The 19,577-nt window shown below is 34.8% G+C and overlaps 1 protein-coding gene across 7 annotated transcripts in view; it reads right to left on the bottom strand.

Annotated features, from left to right (window-relative positions):
* Window positions 1–19,577, bottom strand: part of E23 (ABC transporter G family member E23) — a 102,260-nt gene that overhangs the window by 14,089 nt on the left and 68,594 nt on the right. For all 7 annotated transcript variants that reach the window (XM_073968810.1, XM_073968808.1, XM_073968806.1 and 4 more), the window contains 3 exons: window positions 11,243–11,371; window positions 10,765–11,179; window positions 10,409–10,664 (listed from right to left, as the gene is read on the bottom strand). In XM_073968810.1, the coding sequence (XP_073824911.1) occupies window positions 10,409–10,664; window positions 10,765–11,179; window positions 11,243–11,361 (790 nt within the window). In that variant the 5' untranslated portion in view covers window positions 11,362–11,371. The remainder of the gene's footprint in view (window positions 1–10,408; window positions 10,665–10,764; window positions 11,180–11,242; window positions 11,372–19,577) is intronic.

Here is a 19,577-nt window from a genome sequence, read left to right as displayed (position 1 = left end):
TGCGGAGTAGGTACCTGAAGGAAAGTGCCGACGTAGTCCATCCAGGAAGTGAATCTTATTTTGGGAGACATTCCTTTCGAAAGATATCGCTCGCTCTAGTTGGTCACCGTATAACTTAGAGCTTTTTACCATAATGTCAGGAAGCATGGACTTACTCACGAAAAACATAATATCGCTGTAAACAGGACCACAAAGAGACCTTCGGTAAAAATTTCGAAAGAATACTCGAACAGACTTTAAACTGGAGGTACCGGAAGGAGTGAACCTACATATAAGAACTATCTTTGAATTTTATCTAAGATTTGCAGAAATATTACGATATCCAATTGTGGACCAACGAAGTAGCCACTACACATGATGGCCGTAGGTGTTTTTACAACTTTCGTGTCATTTTCTCAGGAAGTGTGAGATTGCCACTGAAAAAACTTGAAACGCGGTAACAAGCTGTTACATAAAATAATAAAATCGAGAGCAGATCTTAAACAGCACTTTTGCGAAATTTTGTGTGTGAGGTACCCGCCGTAGTGAAGTGATATAGTATATATCCGAACTTCATCTATGTCTGCTAGAAGTATTCCCATGTGCAAAATATGGACCAAATCGGTTAGTCCCTTCAAGAGTTATCATGCGCATAATTTTTGCGAATTTTTTTTTAAATATTTCAATGCATAAATATAGGATTGAGGCGTTTTCTACCCGTTCAGTGCTGTGTATGCAGCTTATGACATGGTATTTTTGTATGGAACAGAGAATAAATAAAGTAATCCAAGGCTATAGTCGGACGGGGCCGACCATGTGATACCCTACACCTTTACCTCTGGGAATTAGCTTTCCACAAATCAAAATTTCTTTATAGAACAAATAAACTTAGTAAATAATATTATAATAAATGTTTCACAAACATCCCAGAAGGGAAAAGGAAGACTTATTTTATATCAATGAGTGAGTGTACCCCGATTCATGTTCACTCAATAATATGGGACCCACAGCTTATCTCCGAGTCCGAAAGGCGTGTCCTAAGACACCACTTGTAGAGAAGTTTTACATGACTGAAATACTCAGAACATGTCGGCAACACTACTGAAGGGTATTTTCGTTTTGAAAAAAGGTGGGAAAGCGACCCATGCTGCAATGTATGTATGTTTAAAAATCCAATTGGACAATTAATACGATAGGACACCATGTAATTTGCAATAATGCAAAAACTGGTAATGGGAAAATGTGCTTCTCTACACAGAACCCATTATATATTAGGTAGTAGGCCCGTTATCTAGCAGACTCGTTATTGCAATTTGCATCAGGTGGAAGGTCAGAAAATAAAATACAGACCAAAAATATTTTTTTATATTTTTCATACAAAAGTAATGATCTATTTCACCCGCTAAATCATACCAGATCATCATCCAAAATTGTACGCATTATTGAACTATAATTGCGACCTCTACCAAAAAACTGGGTATATTAGGCTGTAACTCTGTTATCTTATCATGTACACCAACACAATTGACATCAATAGAAAGGTCAAGCGTTCCTCTTCCAAGTATAGCTTACTTGCCCGGGATGTGTCTTTCAGGAATAAAGATGTACGCTGAATATTATTTATTTTTTTTTTTCAATTTTCACACAAAAGTTTTTGTCCATTTAACCCTCTAAATATTATCTGATCGCCATCTCAAATTGCAAGCTTTTTCTTCGACATATACTCTTACCTTATTAAAAATTTCGAGGCGATCGGACCATTATTCACAGATCACCTACAGATCAGTTACAAAATCTGACAAAAATTATGTTTTTGGTCCATTTCACCCGCTAAATATTTCACGAGCACCACCAATAAAAATAGGGATATATTCTGGTCTGAACCCAACCTCCATACAAAATTTCGTGACGATCGGTCATAATTGCGGCCTGGAGTTTGATTACAATTTATAATGGACAGACGGACGGACACACATCTCAAAATCGCTTTATCTCGTCGACATATGAAAATTGGTATACCACATTGGTGGTCTCCGACGAATATTTCGCGGTGTTACATGAATTTTTACCAAAACAATCTTATAATACCCTTTCCACATAGTGGTGTAGGGTATAATAAGAATAATACTATGTTTGAATTTATTTTACTCATGGGAGTAATATTTTCCAAGTGCGATAACTTCACTTGTATTGTTAATTTTTACTCCACTAATGGTTTAGAAATGTCATTAGAAAAATATAGGTAACTGTTTCTTTTCTACTCATCCCTCTTAAGAAGTGTGTCGGACATGTAGTATTTTAGTATATGTAGCCTTGGTTAATTCCTTTCTGACTATAAGTACACGCTAACTATAATATTATCAAAATCGCTCCCTTAAATAACGAATCAAAAATTCAATATTTTGTTGTTATCCCTTATATAAACACGCATGATACTTTTTAATAATAATAAAATCTGAATCGATTGCCAAATGAATTGCCAAATTTATTTCTAGACCAAATTCCGTCAGACATTCCAAATTTCAATGAAATTGGACATAAAAAACGGCTATATGAAAACGGCTGAAAATATGTTCAGGAGCTATATCCAAATCTGAACCCATTTTAATATAATTTGGCATACTTCTTTCTACACAAAATTCCGTCACACAATCCAAATTTCAATGAAATTGGGCATACATAGCGTGTTTGATGCATCAAATACATGAAATCGACCGAAAATATATATGGGAGCTATATCCAAATCTGAACCGATTTCAATATAATTCTGCATACATATTTCTAAATCATTTTCCGTCACACATCCAAATTTTGGAGACTATATCTGTTACCGTTCTATAGATATTCGCATACAACTTTTACATTTTTATACCCTACACCACTATGTGGAAAGGGTATTATAAGTTTGTTTTGGTAAAAATTCATGTAACACCGCGAAATATTCGTCGGAGACCCCCAATGTGGTATACCAATCTTCATATCTCGGCGAGATAAAGCGATTTTGAGATGTGTGTCCGTCCGTCCGTCCGTGTGTCCGTCTGTCCATTATAAATTGTAATCAAACTCCAGGCCGCAATTATGGACCAATCGTCACGAAATTTGGTATGGAGGTCAGTTTCACATCAGAATAGATCGCTATTTTAATGGTGATGATCGTGAAATATTTAGCGGGGGAAATGGACCAAAAACATAATTTTTATCCGATTTTGTAGCTGCTCTGTAGGTCGCAGTAATAGACCGATCGCCTCGAAATTTTAAATAAGGTAAGAGTATATGGCAAAGAAGAAACTTGCAGTTTGAGATGACGATCAGATAATATTTAGAGGGTTAAATGGACCACAACTTTTGTGTGAAAATCGTGAGTTATATTTTGAAGATGATCTCTTCACCTTTCAATTGATGTCAATTATGTTGATGTACATGATCAGATAACAGAGTTACAGCCTAATATATCCAGTTTTTTGTTTGTAGTGTAGTAATTAACACTCTGGAGGTCGCAATTATAGCTCAATAGTCACGAAATTTTGCACGAGGTAAGAGTTAAGGTAGAAGAAAATGCCTATAATTTTGCATGATGATCTAATATTATCTAGCGGGTGACATAGACCATTACTTTAGTATGAAAATATAAAATTTTTTTTTCGGTCCATAGTTTAATTCCTGGAGGGCATATACCGGCAAAGTAGCCTACATATGGAATAATAACTACTGACCTTTCCCCTGATGCAAATTGCAATAATGTATCTGCTAGATAACCGGCCTACTGCCTCATATATAATGGGTTTTGTGTAAAGAACCATCATGCTACAAATTGTGTCTATCATGACATAGAAATTTCCAGTTCATTTGTCATATGGGAGTTTTTAAACAAATATTGCAGCATGGGGTCGCCTCGCCACCTATTTTATACCTCAGGATTTAGGGTCTCATCGAAATATTGGTTTTAGACCCCAAGTATGTTTGGACGAAATTCGTTTCAGACAATTTGGGGTCTATTTAGCCCTGTCCGTCAATCTGTATCTCTTAATGTTTTGCATGGCTGATGCGCATGATAACTCTCGAACGTTTCTGCCGATTAGAATCAAATTTTATACTTCGTAATATTTTGCCCAAACTTTGTTTAAGTTCGAATGTAGGCTATGTCGGTCCAAGCAATCGATTTGCTCCAAACTTTCCATATATTATTATTCCTTCCAGATATAGATCGGAAGAGGCTATATCTGTGCACACCTTAGGGTACTTCCCGCACAAAATTCGGAAAAGTGAAATTTAAGAGTCCTCTCGAATCGTTTCAAAACCGCAAGATAACTCTCAAGGGGATTTTCTGATTGGTCGAAACTTTACACATCGGATTATTTCATCCAGTCATGTATCAGTTTGGAATATGGACTATATCGGTCCGTCCTTCGAATACACCCTCACAAAAATTGGAAACCGCTATCGGATCTATTTGATATTTTTTTTTTTTTTTTTTGAAGAAGAAGGTTCTTTTCACAGTCCCTATTCTGGTCCTTTTTCCGGGGTTTCTGAGATAAGTTCCAAAAACCCCTGCCGGCTCCAACTAAAATTACAAATCTGAAAAAAATAACTCCCAAAATTTTCGAAAACTCAGAAGTTAGCTTACTAAAATTGATTTGGTATAGTCCCATATTACGATGCCTACAGATTCCACGTATTTTGAAGCAAACTTGTCTTACAAAATAAATATATTTTTATATGGCAGATGCTGAGGGTATATCACCGTTAGCGCAACTGACTTATACTATCTACTTTGGTGTGTTATTGAATATGAATAATTTTGGAATTTATAAATTTGTTTGCATGTAAAATGATTGAATTTATATTCATTGTTAGTTATTTCTACCGGTATAAAATATATTTTTGATATCACAATATATGACCACAATGAACTAATTTCGAAGCATATGTGAGCTACAAGTGCACAATTTTTGGACGATAGATCTTCTCGCAATTTTCCCAATTATCAAATATACCAAATTGCATGGTATATATATTTATTTATTTTAGGTGGATTCCAAAAAGGAACCTGATATTCAAAGACATTTTGAAGATGTAGCAGGAGGGGCTAATCAATCTAAATTTTCCAATTTTCGAATATTTTTTTAGAAATGTATAATTTATATATTTTTCCGCAAACATTCCAGTAAAGACAAGGGAGGCTTTTCTTACATCAATTGATTGATATTAAGTTATTGATATGTGACCAAGTTTTTATCGCCGAGTCCGAATTTAGGACAGTTGACATACTCAGGAAATATCGCCAACATTACTAAGGGGTATTTTTCCACCGTTGACAATTTGATGGGAATCAAACCCGGACATTCAGCGTGCAAAGCGGCTGCAAATAACTAATTCCTACAGGTTGTGGTGTAGGGTATCACATGGTCGGCCCCGTCCGACTATAGCCTTTGCTTACTTGTTTGAAGATACCTCCGATACCTTCCGATGCTATATCTCCAGATCAACGTGGAATTTCAAAGATTTCTATAGCCAATGTTACTTTCAGGCGATGTAGCAATATTCTCTAAAAATCTTTCTTCAAAATATATTTTTCGCGATATCTACCAAATAAAATATGTCAAATCCTTCCTTGGATAAATATGAATATTTTAAGACAAACGCTAAGCAAATCGGTTGTAAATTGGTCGAGTATTTTATTCACGTACGAACGTCATTTCAGTTTTATATAATTACACTACGCAACACGAAAATTATTAACCATATTCTGACACCGCAGCGTGATAGAAGACCAAAAAAAGGAAGACACGTGTCCCGGCGATTGCGATAAAAATCGCAATTGTATTTCTATTTTGGTCATTAGAAAGTTGTTTACTGAGACCTAAGGTAAATTTTGGTGGTGGTTGTTTGCTTAAATTCTGATCGGTTTGATATCAGTAGCCTAAAATCAAAGAAAAAATTATAAGGGAATTTGACCTTGACGATTTTGACCTTGAAGATGAGGTTGAATAGGTTTTATGTGCTCACAATTGTTATTCTTTAAGATGAGAGCTACAACTTTGCTTCCACGAGTAAACCCAAATTCTCAGCGATTTAGAAGATATGAGCCCCACAAAATGATCCCTTTTGACATCAATGCCTCAGGCCTTTGTGGGCCCATAACCGCGAAAGTTGAAGTGATAGGATAAATCGCCGGGGCACGTGTCTTCTTATTTATATGGTTAATAAACCATGACTCAATGGCACACAGTGTTATCAACACTATTTTACACAAGTCTATGTTATCGTCACCATAAATGCCCAAAGACGCATCAAAACACACAATTTTACAGGAGAAGCAAAAAACGTTCTAAAATGAAAACTGCTTTATAGAATATCAATATTATGAGAGCGAGCATTTTAGATATTATCAATCTCCGCAAATGGGAGTAAGTAATGAAACCAAAACAGCAAAAAAGCTTGGTTCTGGGATCCTTCATTACAACAATATTCGAAATGCCATTTCATGAATAGGATCGGCATTTTTAAACGTAGAATTTTGAATTTTGCAGCAGCATGTATTTCTAAATTCTGATCTTTTCGAAGTTACGTCTTTGGGCATTTATAGTGACGATTTATACAATTCTCCTTATTTTATATCAATCATCACAGTGTTCGAACAAAAACATACTCCTACGAAGCGGCATGACCGAATTTGATGACATTTTGTACGTAGAGCCTGCAGATCTGAATCCTGTCATTATACCCTACACCACTATGTGGGGAGGGTATTATAAGTTGGTTTTGGCCAAAAAGTTTGTAACGCATCGAAATAGTGGTCGTAGACCCATACTTATATATACCAAAATGAATGTCTCGACGAGCTGAGTCGATCTGGCTATGTGTGTCCGTCCGTCAGTCCGTCCGTCTGTCCATCTAAACCTTGTAATCACGCTACAGGTCGCAATTTTGATCGGATCGTCACGAAATTTTGGATGTTGATGGGGGTCCCGGAGGGGAAGAAGCCTATTGATTTCGGTGATGGTCGGATAATATTTAGGGGTCGGAAAGGGCAAAAAACTTAGGTGGATAAAAAGACAACGTTTTTTTCCAAAGCGAATATCTCAGCTTCTATATGGGGTATACCAAAAGCAAAGCCAATTAAAGTAGAAAATATCACCTTTCTAATGATGTAAAGTAGGTGTTCGTAGGTGATCAAACAACGAATATATCACAATAGTTGCAAATAAAACCCCAATTTTCATTTTTGCGATTTTAATTATATTGACGAATATCACAGCTTTAGTTGTAAACTTTCCAAAAACAAAGCCTGACTATGAAAGTAGAAGATCCCGTCTTAACAATGATGTAAACTAGGTCGGCGTAGGTAACCAAATGACGGAGATATCGCAATAGTCGGTAATACATCCCATTTTTCTATTTTTTTGGAAATCACGCTACAGGTCGCAATTTTGATCGGATCGTCACGAAAATTTGAGGGTTAATGGGGGTCTCACAGATGAAGAAGCCTATTAATTTTGGTAATGGTCGGATAATATTTAGGGGTCGGAATGGACAAGCACTTATTTGGAGAAAAGTCAACATTTTATTTCAAAGCCAATATCTCTGTTTCTTTTAGAGGTATATCTAAAGCAAAACCTAGCAAGGAAAGTAGAAAATATCACCTTTACAACGATGTAAAGTAGGTTGTCGTAGGTGGTCAAATAGCAGAGATATGGCAATAGTCGATAATGCATTCCATTTTCCGATTTTTTTGTAATCACGCTACAGGTCGCAATTTTGATCGGATCGTCACGAAATTTTGGGGGTTAATGGGAGTCCCACAGAGGAAGAAGCCTACTGATTTTAATGATGGTCGGATAATATTCAGGGGTCGGAATAAGCAAAAACTTATTTAGAGAAAACGTCTACGTTTTATTTCAAAGCCAATATCTCAAAGCAGAACCTGGCAAGGAAAGTAGAAAATATCACCTTTACAACGATGTAAAGTAGGTTGTCGTAGCTGCTCAAACAACAGAGATATCGCAATAGTCGGTAATGCATCCCATTTTCTGATCTGCTTGTAGTCACGCTACAGGTCGCAATTTTGATCGGATCGTCACGAATTTTTTGGGAGTGGATGCGGGTCCCACAGAGCAAGAAGCCTATTTAGTTTGGTGATGGTCGGATAATATTCAGGAGTCGGAATAAGCGAAAAGCTTATGCGGAGGAAAGTCAACGTTTTTTTCTTATGCGAATATCTCCGCTTCTGGTTGGAGTATTCCAAAAGGAATACCCGTCAATGGAAGAAGAAAAGATCTCGTTTATATTGATGCAAAGTATGTTGGCGTAAGTGAGCAAGCCGAGATATTGCAAAATTCAGTAATAAACCCAATTTTTCCATTTTTTGTAATCACGCTACAAGTTGGAATTTTGATCGGATGGTGACGAAATTTTGGGGGTAGATGGGGGCTCCACACAGGAAGAAGCCAATTGACTTTGGTAATAGTCGGATAATATTTAGAGGTCGGAATGGGGAAAAACTCATTTGGAGACAAATTCAAAGTTTTATTCTTTGTGAATATATCGACTCCTGTAGTGGTATTCCAACGGCAAAGCCTGTAAATGGAAGAAGAAAATATTACCTTTACATTGGTGTAAAGCAGGTTGGCGAAAGTGGTCAAACAAGGGAGATACCACAATAGTCGATAATGCATCGAATTTTTCCATTGTTTGCAATCAAGCTACAGGTCGTAATTTTGATCGGATGGTCACGAAATTTTGGTTGTTTATGGGGGTCCCAGAGAGAAAGAGGCATATTATTTTTGGAGGTAGTCGGATTATATTCCCTAAAAGAAATGTTTAGCAGTGAAAAGCTTATGCACAGGGGTAGTGGTGTAGGGTATCACATGGTCGGCCCCATCCCGACTATAGCCTTTGCTCACTTGTTAATAGTTGTTTTGGAAGTAGTATACTCGTTTCCGTTTTTTGAAAACTTTATAATTGCAGATAAGATATTGTGCCTTAATAACTTAAAAACCGCTGATCGGATTTTGAGAGTATATTACACCATAGCCTGAAAAGAACATGGGCTATAATAATTTTCGAAATTCCGAGTCATAAGTTGAGATACCTCTTAAAAATTTAGATTTTTATGCGAATATCTTTAGAATGGTAACAGATAGAGTCTCCAAATTTGGTCAAAATAAGTGCGAAGTCAGTACACGTCATCTCCTACAAAACAAGCTGGGTTGGGTCAGGGATAGCAGTTCTCCCCTTGATATGATAATATCTAAAATTGTCTATTAATATTAGCTTGAAGGTCTTTAAAGTTATTAAAATTTACGCGGAAAATAATCTAATATGACACGAGAAAAAAGGTGGTTAGTCGATGGGAAGGGAGGAGGAGGAAGTAACCCCTTTGGATCCAACAATAACATTTAATATTTATGCTTTAATATCAGATTGAAAATCCTCAAACTAGGCAATAAATATAATCACACAATCACCTACATGTAGCTACGGGTCAGAATAAGTGGCTAATCACATGGGGAAGGTCGCCTAATAGATAAAAATACTAAATATGACTATATTTCTGATTTATTATAAGTGTGAGAAATTTTAACCTTGGTAAAATAAATATTATATCAGTGTATGTAGTCGCGAAAATATCAGGTGGGCAGGTTCAGAGGATGCAATTACCATCATAGAACCCACATATCAAATATAGTATTTTTGACACAAAACTGCATTAAGTTTGGTTCGACTTTTTAGAATTCGTCATCATTGTAATACGCCCTGTCGCAATAAGGAAAGCGGAAGAACGTGTTGCAGCGAGGGGACACAAATATTGAATATTCTGTTTGTTAATATCTAATTCCGAGGAATTATTCAAAGTCGGCGGAGGTTGTATTTTAAACAGTTACCCCCATTATTATAAGTCTTCTTTTGTTATAGTTTGGATTTACCGAACAGATTTATAGCGTTCCGGTTAAATTAAAGTTAAAAGTGATGATTGAATTTCAAGGAGGAGCTTCTTAACATTAACATTCAATGTAAAAATTATATTTTTAATGCCTCCAAATTGGTTTATTTTGCGTTTTGAAATCCATCAGATAGTAAAAGAACACATATAATAATGGCCCTTACAGTATTAGAAAAATACAAAAAAATAAAATTGTTTTCGAGCTTGAGATCAGTATTTGGTATCTATCCCAATATACCAAATAAAACTATACTGACCTCAAGTTCGTAGACAATTTTACTATTTTAGTATAATATAATTTAATGTCCAAGCAGAATACTGTTCAAATAGTGCGGCTCATTATTTTTTATCATCTCATTTAAAATTGTGATGTATGTCTTCCTTATCGTTTTAAATGTATTCATATTTACGAAAGTAGAAACTTACACCTATACAGACGTACATATGTAGTTGTTGTTGTCAGTAACTTAGCATCCATATACTTACGTACAAATTCCGCGGGATTGTAGTGAGGCTTTATTGCCACTCCGATATCTTGGAAGTATTCGTTAATGTTATTGACCCCGCCAAAATACGCTGTACAGCCATCGTAGAGCAGTAATAGCTTATCAAACATGCGAAACATCTCCGATGAAGGTTGATGTACGGTTATCACTACTGTTTTTTGTTCTTGAATGGCGTAACGTTTCAATATTTTCATAAGTGATATTGCAGCGTGACTATCTAGACCAGATGTGGGTTCCTGTCAAAAAACAACAAGTCATCGTCATTAAACCAACATCAGATTGTAGTCACATACATCCATATCGACTCATACATTTGAATATATGTGTCACACTTACATCTAGTAACATCAATAGGGGGTTCGTAAGCAATTCACACGCTATATTGGCCCTCCTTTTCTCACCACCAGACAACCCTCGATTCATGTAATCGCCGAATTTCGTATGTTGGCAGGAGTTCAATTCGAGTGAATCTATGATGCTGTCCACCACAGCAATCTTTTCTACTTTAGGCATTTTCTCTGGTAAGCGTAATAGGGCTGCATAGGTAACGGTCTCCCTTAGCGTAAGGCTGGGGAAGAAAATTTCCTCCTGTAGGACATAGCATATTTTGCGGCGCCATTTCTTGGATAATGGCTCGCCATTGACACATATGCGACCAGGGTTGCTTATTCTTCTCTGACTGCTAAGGCAATCTAGTAATGTGGTTTTTCCGCTGCCTGATGGACCCATCACCGCCAGAATTTCTCCAGGGCTATTAGGATAAACGAACGGTTATTCAAAACGTCAAAGCTGATAGAATAACATAATAACGTACCATGCCGTCCCACTGACATTATCCAATATCTTACGATCATTGTGCAGTACGGTGATATTCTGAAAGGACAGATATAAAGTTCGATGTGGTTCACTAGGAAATGACATAGCCAATGTCATCTGATCTCTCCTAAAAGAAAATAGAGGATAAAACACCAATGATAGTTATTTATACATACATACATTTATCACTACAGTACTATTTTAATTTATTATGTAACTATCAAATGGAAAGGAAAGGAAACTATACAACTATATAAATGACCAATATTAAATCTATTTAATTAATTCCAAAAAATCTGCCGTATCGCACACCTACACCGCAACAGCTACAAACATTTTTAATTTCGAATTTCCAAAACTGCGACATTACAGATTTCAGAATTCTGGTTTTACCGTTTCACGGATAATGAAGTCAATGTTTTTTATGCTGTTTTTAAACATATTTCTAAGTAATAATGGCATAATATTAGAGGTGTCTTTTTACTTACTAAATGTTGATGAAACATTTTTTCGGCAACTTTTCCTTTATACAACTGTCAAAATCTGCAACATTAGTAATAATTATTACTAATTATCACGTAACAAGACACAGCTATTGTATACATTTATACAATAATATTTAACTGTCCCATTTTTATATTTGTTAAAGGAATGACATGAAATAAAAACTTGTAATTTATCTTGTTCTGTAGTTGTCATGATATTGGTAAAAAAATTTTACAACACTGTCAGTTCGTTTTGAAAAACATTACTCTCTGTAATAGAGATTAATAAATGAAGTTGAGCCAATGGGGGAATACTCCAACTCAAGCAATCAAATGAGATTGAATCTTCAACAATAAACAAAACAAACAAAAAACAGCGGAGGCACGCGCAAAGGGAACTTTGTTAAAAACAAAATTCCAACAACAACCTCACAGGCAACTGTGGTGATGTTCTTTTCAACTCACAGAATTCGATGAATTCTTAGTTGATACGTGCTGACATGTTGCAGAATATTTTGATTTTGGCGTTTCTTTGGAAAAGCCGAAAAGTGAGTGTGATTCTCATTCATATGGGAATACTAGACACTTAAAGAGTTCGGTTTTTCGCTAAAAAGGCATCATTTCAAAAACTGAGAAGCCAATTGATAATTCCCTTCGCCGGGATGAAATCATGATATTGGTAGCGATCAATAAAAAAATTTTGCAACACTGTCAGTTCGTTTTGAAAAACATTACTCTCTGTAATAGAGGGTAATAAATGAAGTTGAGCCAATGGGGGAATACTCCAACTCATGCAATCAAATGAAATTGAATCTTCAACAATAAACAAAACAAATATAAATATTTTAATTTTCCCGACTTTTGTCGGAAACTCGAAAAATGAGTTGCAGAATTCCAACAATTCTTTTCTATCCCGGATAATCGATTCACGGATAATCGAGGTTCGACTGTAGTACTATTCATTCCCTTTCGGTACGAATTTCCAAATACTAGGCCTTAAGCCCTCCACCACGAACTATATTGAAGTGAATATAAACAATTAGTTTCCTTTCGTTTACAAAAGTACTAAGCTCATCCTCTTATTGCAGGTGTAGTATATCCCAACTGATAATACTCCCTTCAAAGAACTCATATGGGGCGTCATCGTAGTTCTTTCCAAAACATGGATCAATATCAACAATTTTACGAATTGAGCTGTTGAACTCCTGGCAACACACGATATTAAATGAAAGTAATATCAGTTCGAACATTTGGCAAAAAAAACCTAGAAGTGCATAAAATTGGGCTAGACTTAAGCCTGGACATATACATATACTAGCTGAACCCGGTACACTTCGCTACCCCGACCAAGATAAAATATAATGGAATGCTATACTTATATTGAAATTATTCTTTAAAATACTTTAATGCATAAATATAGCAGATATGAAGGCTTTCCCTACACATTCAGTGCCGTGTATGGAGCTTATATTATGGAATTTTTGTATGGTGCAGGTAGTATGACTCCTGCTAAATCCTTTCCTACTATAACTAATCCTAAGTGGGCGACATTTGCAAATGTCATATCGTCACCATAAATGAATTAAATTAGGAATAACGTTAAGATTGAGAACGTTTTTCCAAGGGCATATATCAAGCGGTTGTGGTTCCCTTCGCCCATCCCACCTAAGAAGCCTCTCAGATATACGATATTTAATAATTTTAGTCTTGATTTTCTCCAACTAAAAGTACACGCATACTATAATGATGACTTCTACTGACTTCAAAGACACTTCCTTAAATAATGAATCAGATATTCATATTTTATTATTATTCCTTATCTCTACTCATGTGATATTTTTTAGCAAAAGGATGACCTGAAATCTGAACTGTTTTCAAAATATTTTTTCGAACATTTTTTAGTCCAAACTCTGCACACAATTTAATTAATATATAGTCCCATTTCCTTCACACTTAAAAACTTCATTGAAATTGGACATTCATAGCGTGTTGGTGCATTTATCGCGGCATTGAAATCTGATAGAACATGTAGCAAACACATAATAAGCTTTTGTCGTTACTTACGGTCACAAAATTAACACCGAAATATATTTACTTTCGGAAATTTAGGTATTTTCTTACTAAACCAATAATAATAATAATTGCCTCTCTCGAAACCACTAATAATCGTTAACAATTTGTATCTTTTTAATTTCCTTTAAATAATTTCAATGCAAATTAAATTGATTGTCGTAAAAACACATTTTAGAACTTTCAAATACCCAGCTAGCATTTGGATGATTACTTTTTCAAAAATCACATTGCGGAGTCTTTTTAGAGTCCTTTTTGTGATCAAAAACTGATTAAGTAACTTGTATGATCAGAAAGGGACTCGAAAGTGACTCCCTGTAATGATTAAAAATAGTTCAATTTAAAATACAACAACAAATGTGTAGCAATCACAAATAAATCATTGAGGCGTTTAAAATGTGACCATTTTTTTATTTATTGTCACATATTAATCATCCGGAAGATTGAAAAATGCTTCATCAAAAAAGGGTCATGCAGGTGTTTGAAAAGTGATTATAATTATGTATCTTCTGATCATATTTTGAACAGTTAGGCGATTAAAAACTTTTGTTTGGTTGTAAATAATTCTCATATACACTTTCTACAAAACTTTGATATAAATGTAACGTACAACATAAAGGATAATTAAAAGGAATAACAAAGCAGAAAAGACAACAAAACAAAGGAAAGAAACAAAAAAACAAAAAAGAATAAAAATATTTTTTTTTTTTAATTTATTTCTTCTAATAAAATGGCTCGTAAATGACTCCATAAAGACTCATAAACGATTATAAACATGACTCTAAAAAGACTCGAAAAAGAGTCCCAAATTAATCAACAAATCAACAATAAATGATTGAAATACGACTCGAAAAAGACATTATATACCATCAGAAAATGGTCAAATTACTCGAAACTAATGCAGAGGAAGACTCATTTGTGATTTGTGTAGAAGAGTCGCCTGAGGTTACGTTTTCCTCCCGACAAAGGAGTCATTTATGATCAGAAAATGAGCTTATATTACAGATTTTTAATCGTGCAGTCGGATCAAAAAAGGCTCGAATTTGATTAAAATTTCCAAAAAATGCTGGCTGGGTATTGATAAAACTAAAACATAAAATGTCACAATTTGTGCATATTAGGAAAAGTCAGAATTTTTATACCCTCCACCATAGGATGGGGGTATATTAAGTTTGTCACTACGTTTGTAACTACTCGAAATAATCATTGTAGACCCCACAAAGTATATATATTCTTGATCAGCGTGCAATTCTACATCGATATAGCCATGTCCGTCCGTCTGTCCGTCTGTCTGTCTGTCCGTCTGTCCGTCTGTGGAAATCACTCTAGCGTCCGAACGGATTGACGTAGGTTGATGAAATTTTGGGAAAATATGTTATATTTACGTAGGACTTTTGGTATTGAAAGCGGGCTATGTAGGTCCACGCTTTCGTATAGCCCCCATACAAAATGACGCGTGACGCATCGTCGTTTTAAGGAATTTTTAAGATATTTGGCCCATTTTACCACCGAATTGGTTGTAATTTGGTACTTTGTGTCTCCAGAGGCCAAAAAATATTTCTACCAAAGTTGGGTTATATAGGTCCACGTTTTGGTATAGCCCCCATATAAGGCCCCATATAAAGTACGCATCATTTTAACATATTTTGAATTTATTAGACCCATTTGACCACAGAATTGGTTGTAATTTGGTATTTTGTGTCTTCAGAGGCCAGAAAACATTCTTACCAAAGTTGGGTTATATAGGTCCACGTTTTGGTATAGTCCCCACATAAGACCCCTTATAAAGTACGCGTCATTTTAATATATTTTGAATGTATTAGACCCATTTGACCAAAGAATCGGTTGCAACTTTGTATTTTGTGTTTCCAGAGGCTAAGAATAATTTCTACCATAAAATGTTTATATAGGTCCACGTGTTGATATAGCCCCCATAATACAAATCTCCCGATTTTCGATATTTTGAACGTTTTAGCCTCATTATCACACCGATATGGCTGAAATTTGGTATTTAGTTATTTAGGCGTATAAAACTTTACCCCAGAAATTTGTAGGTATAGGTCCACGCCATCATATAGCCCCCATAGAACGGTACCTTCCGAATTTCGGTATTTTGAAGGTAGTGGCCACATTAATCCACCGAAACGGCTGAAATTTGTGGTGGAGGGTATAAAAAGTTCGGCCCGACCGAACTTAACGCTTTTCTTACTTGTTTAATATTCCATTTGAAAAAAATAAAAAAATTGTTTGGCGCTTCATGAACGATTTTTGGTACATGGATTGAGGAAAAAAATCCGATTCTCAAATCTGTTCGAGATACTAATTTTGGATATTGCGCGTAAAAGTAATGGCGTTTACAATTCTGATTATTAGAAAAAATCCTATAAAAACGCTATTCATTATATCGAGAAACATTGTCAATTTATGGCTTCCTACATACTATATGTTTACTGAGGTCCCATAACTTTAGTGAAAAAGTTGTAAATTTTCGCTGAAATTAAGAAATAATTCCAAAAAAATTGGTAGTTTGCAACTTTTTTTTAAAAAAATTCAAGCTGTTTATTCATCCGAAAAATATATAAAAATATGAAGGTAATCTAAACATCGCGAAGATTCTAATGAAAATGAAAACTATACAAATCCGCATATTATAGTAAAAACAAAAAATATATTGAGGAAATTTATAAATTTTTTTTAAGAGAAAATATTTATTAAAATTTATTTTGTGAGTTAGTTGAAGAAAATGTAGCAAAAATAGGTCCGAATTATTCTTTTATTTTAGTAAAATTTCACGCAAAAAATCAAATTTTTTATTATATTCACTTCCCGAATACACGTTAACATCTAACGGAACAACAAGTTCAAATAGATTTTGGGTTCCTTTAAATGGGGTATAATCTTGAAATAAAACTCTATCGGGTAATGTTCATTTTGAAATGCGTGTAAATCGCGAAATACTCAAAATAGCTTGATGCGCATGTGGTTTACCAATACACCGAATGCTTCTCTTTCAATTTGTACTCATTTGCCAGGATTTACTTTGGCCGCTAAGATGTAGCATCGCCTGCAGCGTAGTTTGCAAAAAACGGTATAACGCTTATAATTTGCACAAAGTGCATACACTTTTTATGCGCATCCGATGTCACTATCATCCAAGAAAAAATACATAGATCTAAACCTATTTCGATAAAATCCATCAAGAACCGTGGATGTAGCATCACACACTATTTTTGGGATAAAGATACAGCTCCCATGCCACTAAATTTTTTAAACCGCTGTTTTCGCAAAAACGCGAGTGATGTGACAGTTTCTTCATTGAAAAGGAAACGATCCACAGAAAACGCGACTAAATCCGCGATATTTCAAAAAACATTTTACGCACATTTTTCCGTTTTTGCAGTTGCTGTTTTCGCTGTTCTAGTGGATGGATTTTCACGATTTATGATTTTTATGATCCGGACCGTCAAAAAACTAAAATATCTTGGGGTCCCAGCACAATCAAACGGATATTGTAAATACTGTACCCCAAAAATAGAGTTTTTTCGTAAAAAATATCGCACTAAATTTTGGCCTTTAGCAGTGGATTACTCTGATGCTGTCTGGGCTACTTGATCAATATACATAGCAAATTATGCGTAAAGGGGATGCAGTGGAAATTTTGAAATGTGATACATTAGAAGTGTAATCTTAATTGTTATTCTTCTACTATTATTTTGGACAGTTATCCGTTATTTAAACGGTTTAATCGTCAATCGAATACCAACGTAAAAAAACTCGTTTGCCTGAACGTGTTTTTACCATTTACGTGTTTTTATTCATTTGCGCGGTCATAGCTTCCGCGAAAATTAACTTTTTAGCCACATTTTTGAGCGTGGATTAAAAACACTTCGTTTGATGCAACTATGGTCATATTTCGTGGTGCGCTGCAATATTTCGCGAATTATAACAGTGCAAACTTTGGCTTCATCAATGTTAAATTTTTTGACTTTTCGTCATATACACTTTTCGCTAAAAATTTGAAAATGGTGGAAATAAGCAAGTCGACAACAAAAGCCTCCAACAAAATTTGAGGAAACAATTAACTTTCTTCAAAATATATTTTTGCAAATTTTAGCGGATTTTTTGCGCTAAAAAATTGAAGAAGTTGGAAATAAGCAAGTCGGCATCAAAGGCTAGCAACGAAATCTGAGGAAACAATTAATTTTCTTCAAAATATATTTTTGCAAATTTTAGCGGATTTTTCACCCTAAAAAATTTAAAAAAGGTGGAAATAAGCAAGTCGACAGCAAAAGCCTCCAACGAAATGTGAGGAAACAATTAACTTTCTTCAAAATATATTTTTGCAAATTTTCGCGGATTCTTCGCGATATCTCAAAAATAAAATACGTCAGATCCTTCCTTGTATAAATACGAACATTTTAAGACAAACGCGAAAGAAATTGGTTGTAAATTGGTAGAGTTTTTGATTCACGTACGAACGTCATTTGAGTTTTATATAATAGAGAAGATGTATATGGACAGTTTGTTTGCGAGTAAGTTTTCTATCTTCTTGGAACACAAAAAATCGATTAACGATTAAATTCATTAAATCATTAAAAAAGTGACTAAAATCTTCAAAAAACCTTAAACTGTCAGATTTTTTGCAAGGGATGTTTTGTACCTGAATAAATGTTTTGTACCTTTAGCGAACACTAAACACCAAATTTCCGTTTTCCGTTGAATAATGTGCATACAATTTTGAAAACACTGAAAATCGGTGGGTAACTTTCTATGGGGGCTAAATAAAGACGTGGACCTATACCGACAAATTTCTGGTAGAAAGTTTTATGCCTCCAACGAAGACTATATACCAAATTGAAACCATTTCGGTGGGATATTGGAGCAAAAATCTTAAAATCTGTGACCATCGTTCCAAATTTCATGATTCTACTTCTTCAATGGCCTAATCCAAATTGTGCTAAATTTAGTACCGTTTAGTACTATTCGTACACTTAAAGTTCGAATTTTCAAAAACCCTTTGCTAATTTTTTCTTATTCTTCATCAGTGACCCTTATTCCAAATTTCAGGATTCCAACTCCACCCGTTCACCCAAATCCAAATTCTACTTAATTTAGTACTTTTCGTACACTTATAGTTCTAATTTCCAAACACCCTTTAGTACATCTTTCTGATTCTCCATCAGTGACCGTCATTCTAAATTTCAGGATTATAGCTCTTCCCGTTTGAATTTCCAAAGACCCAGCCTTATATCACCCCTACACACCAAGAACAACACACACACTCAAAATTTCAAGTTTCTATCTTCAGCCGTTTCTCCTGGGCGTTGATGAATCAGTCAGTCACTCACCTCACTGCTCTTTTATATATATATATATATATATATATATATATATAGATTAATTAATAATGCACTAAGTTTGTTAGTACTCGAATAATAACTTTAGACCCAACTACATATTCTTATCCAGCTTAAAAGATTGATGTAGATGGCTAACCGTGTTATCTGATTGTACAAATTTCAGCATTAAAAATGGACCAATGGGCTCCAAGTTAAGGCGTGTATAGTTCCTCTACAACGGCACTGTCCGATTTTAAGTATGTTGAAAGTAGAAATGTGTTGATGGAAACATTTTTTTTTTATTTTTTGGAAATATTTTTTTTTTTATTTTGATAAAAGTATATTTTAGACTATTCCAAAAAAAATGAAAAATATTTTTATTGAAATGCATACCCTTTAATCTTTTTCAATTTCATCCAAAAACCTTAAATATGACATT

Source organism: Musca autumnalis, unplaced genomic scaffold, assembly GCF_047663935.1.
Source record: "Musca autumnalis isolate F117 unplaced genomic scaffold, ASM4766393v1 scaffold_2, whole genome shotgun sequence".
Classification (NCBI taxonomy): Eukaryota; Metazoa; Arthropoda; class Insecta; order Diptera; family Muscidae; genus Musca; species Musca autumnalis.
Note: the sequence above shows the minus strand (reverse complement) of the source record. Positions and strands in the feature narration are given on the sequence as shown.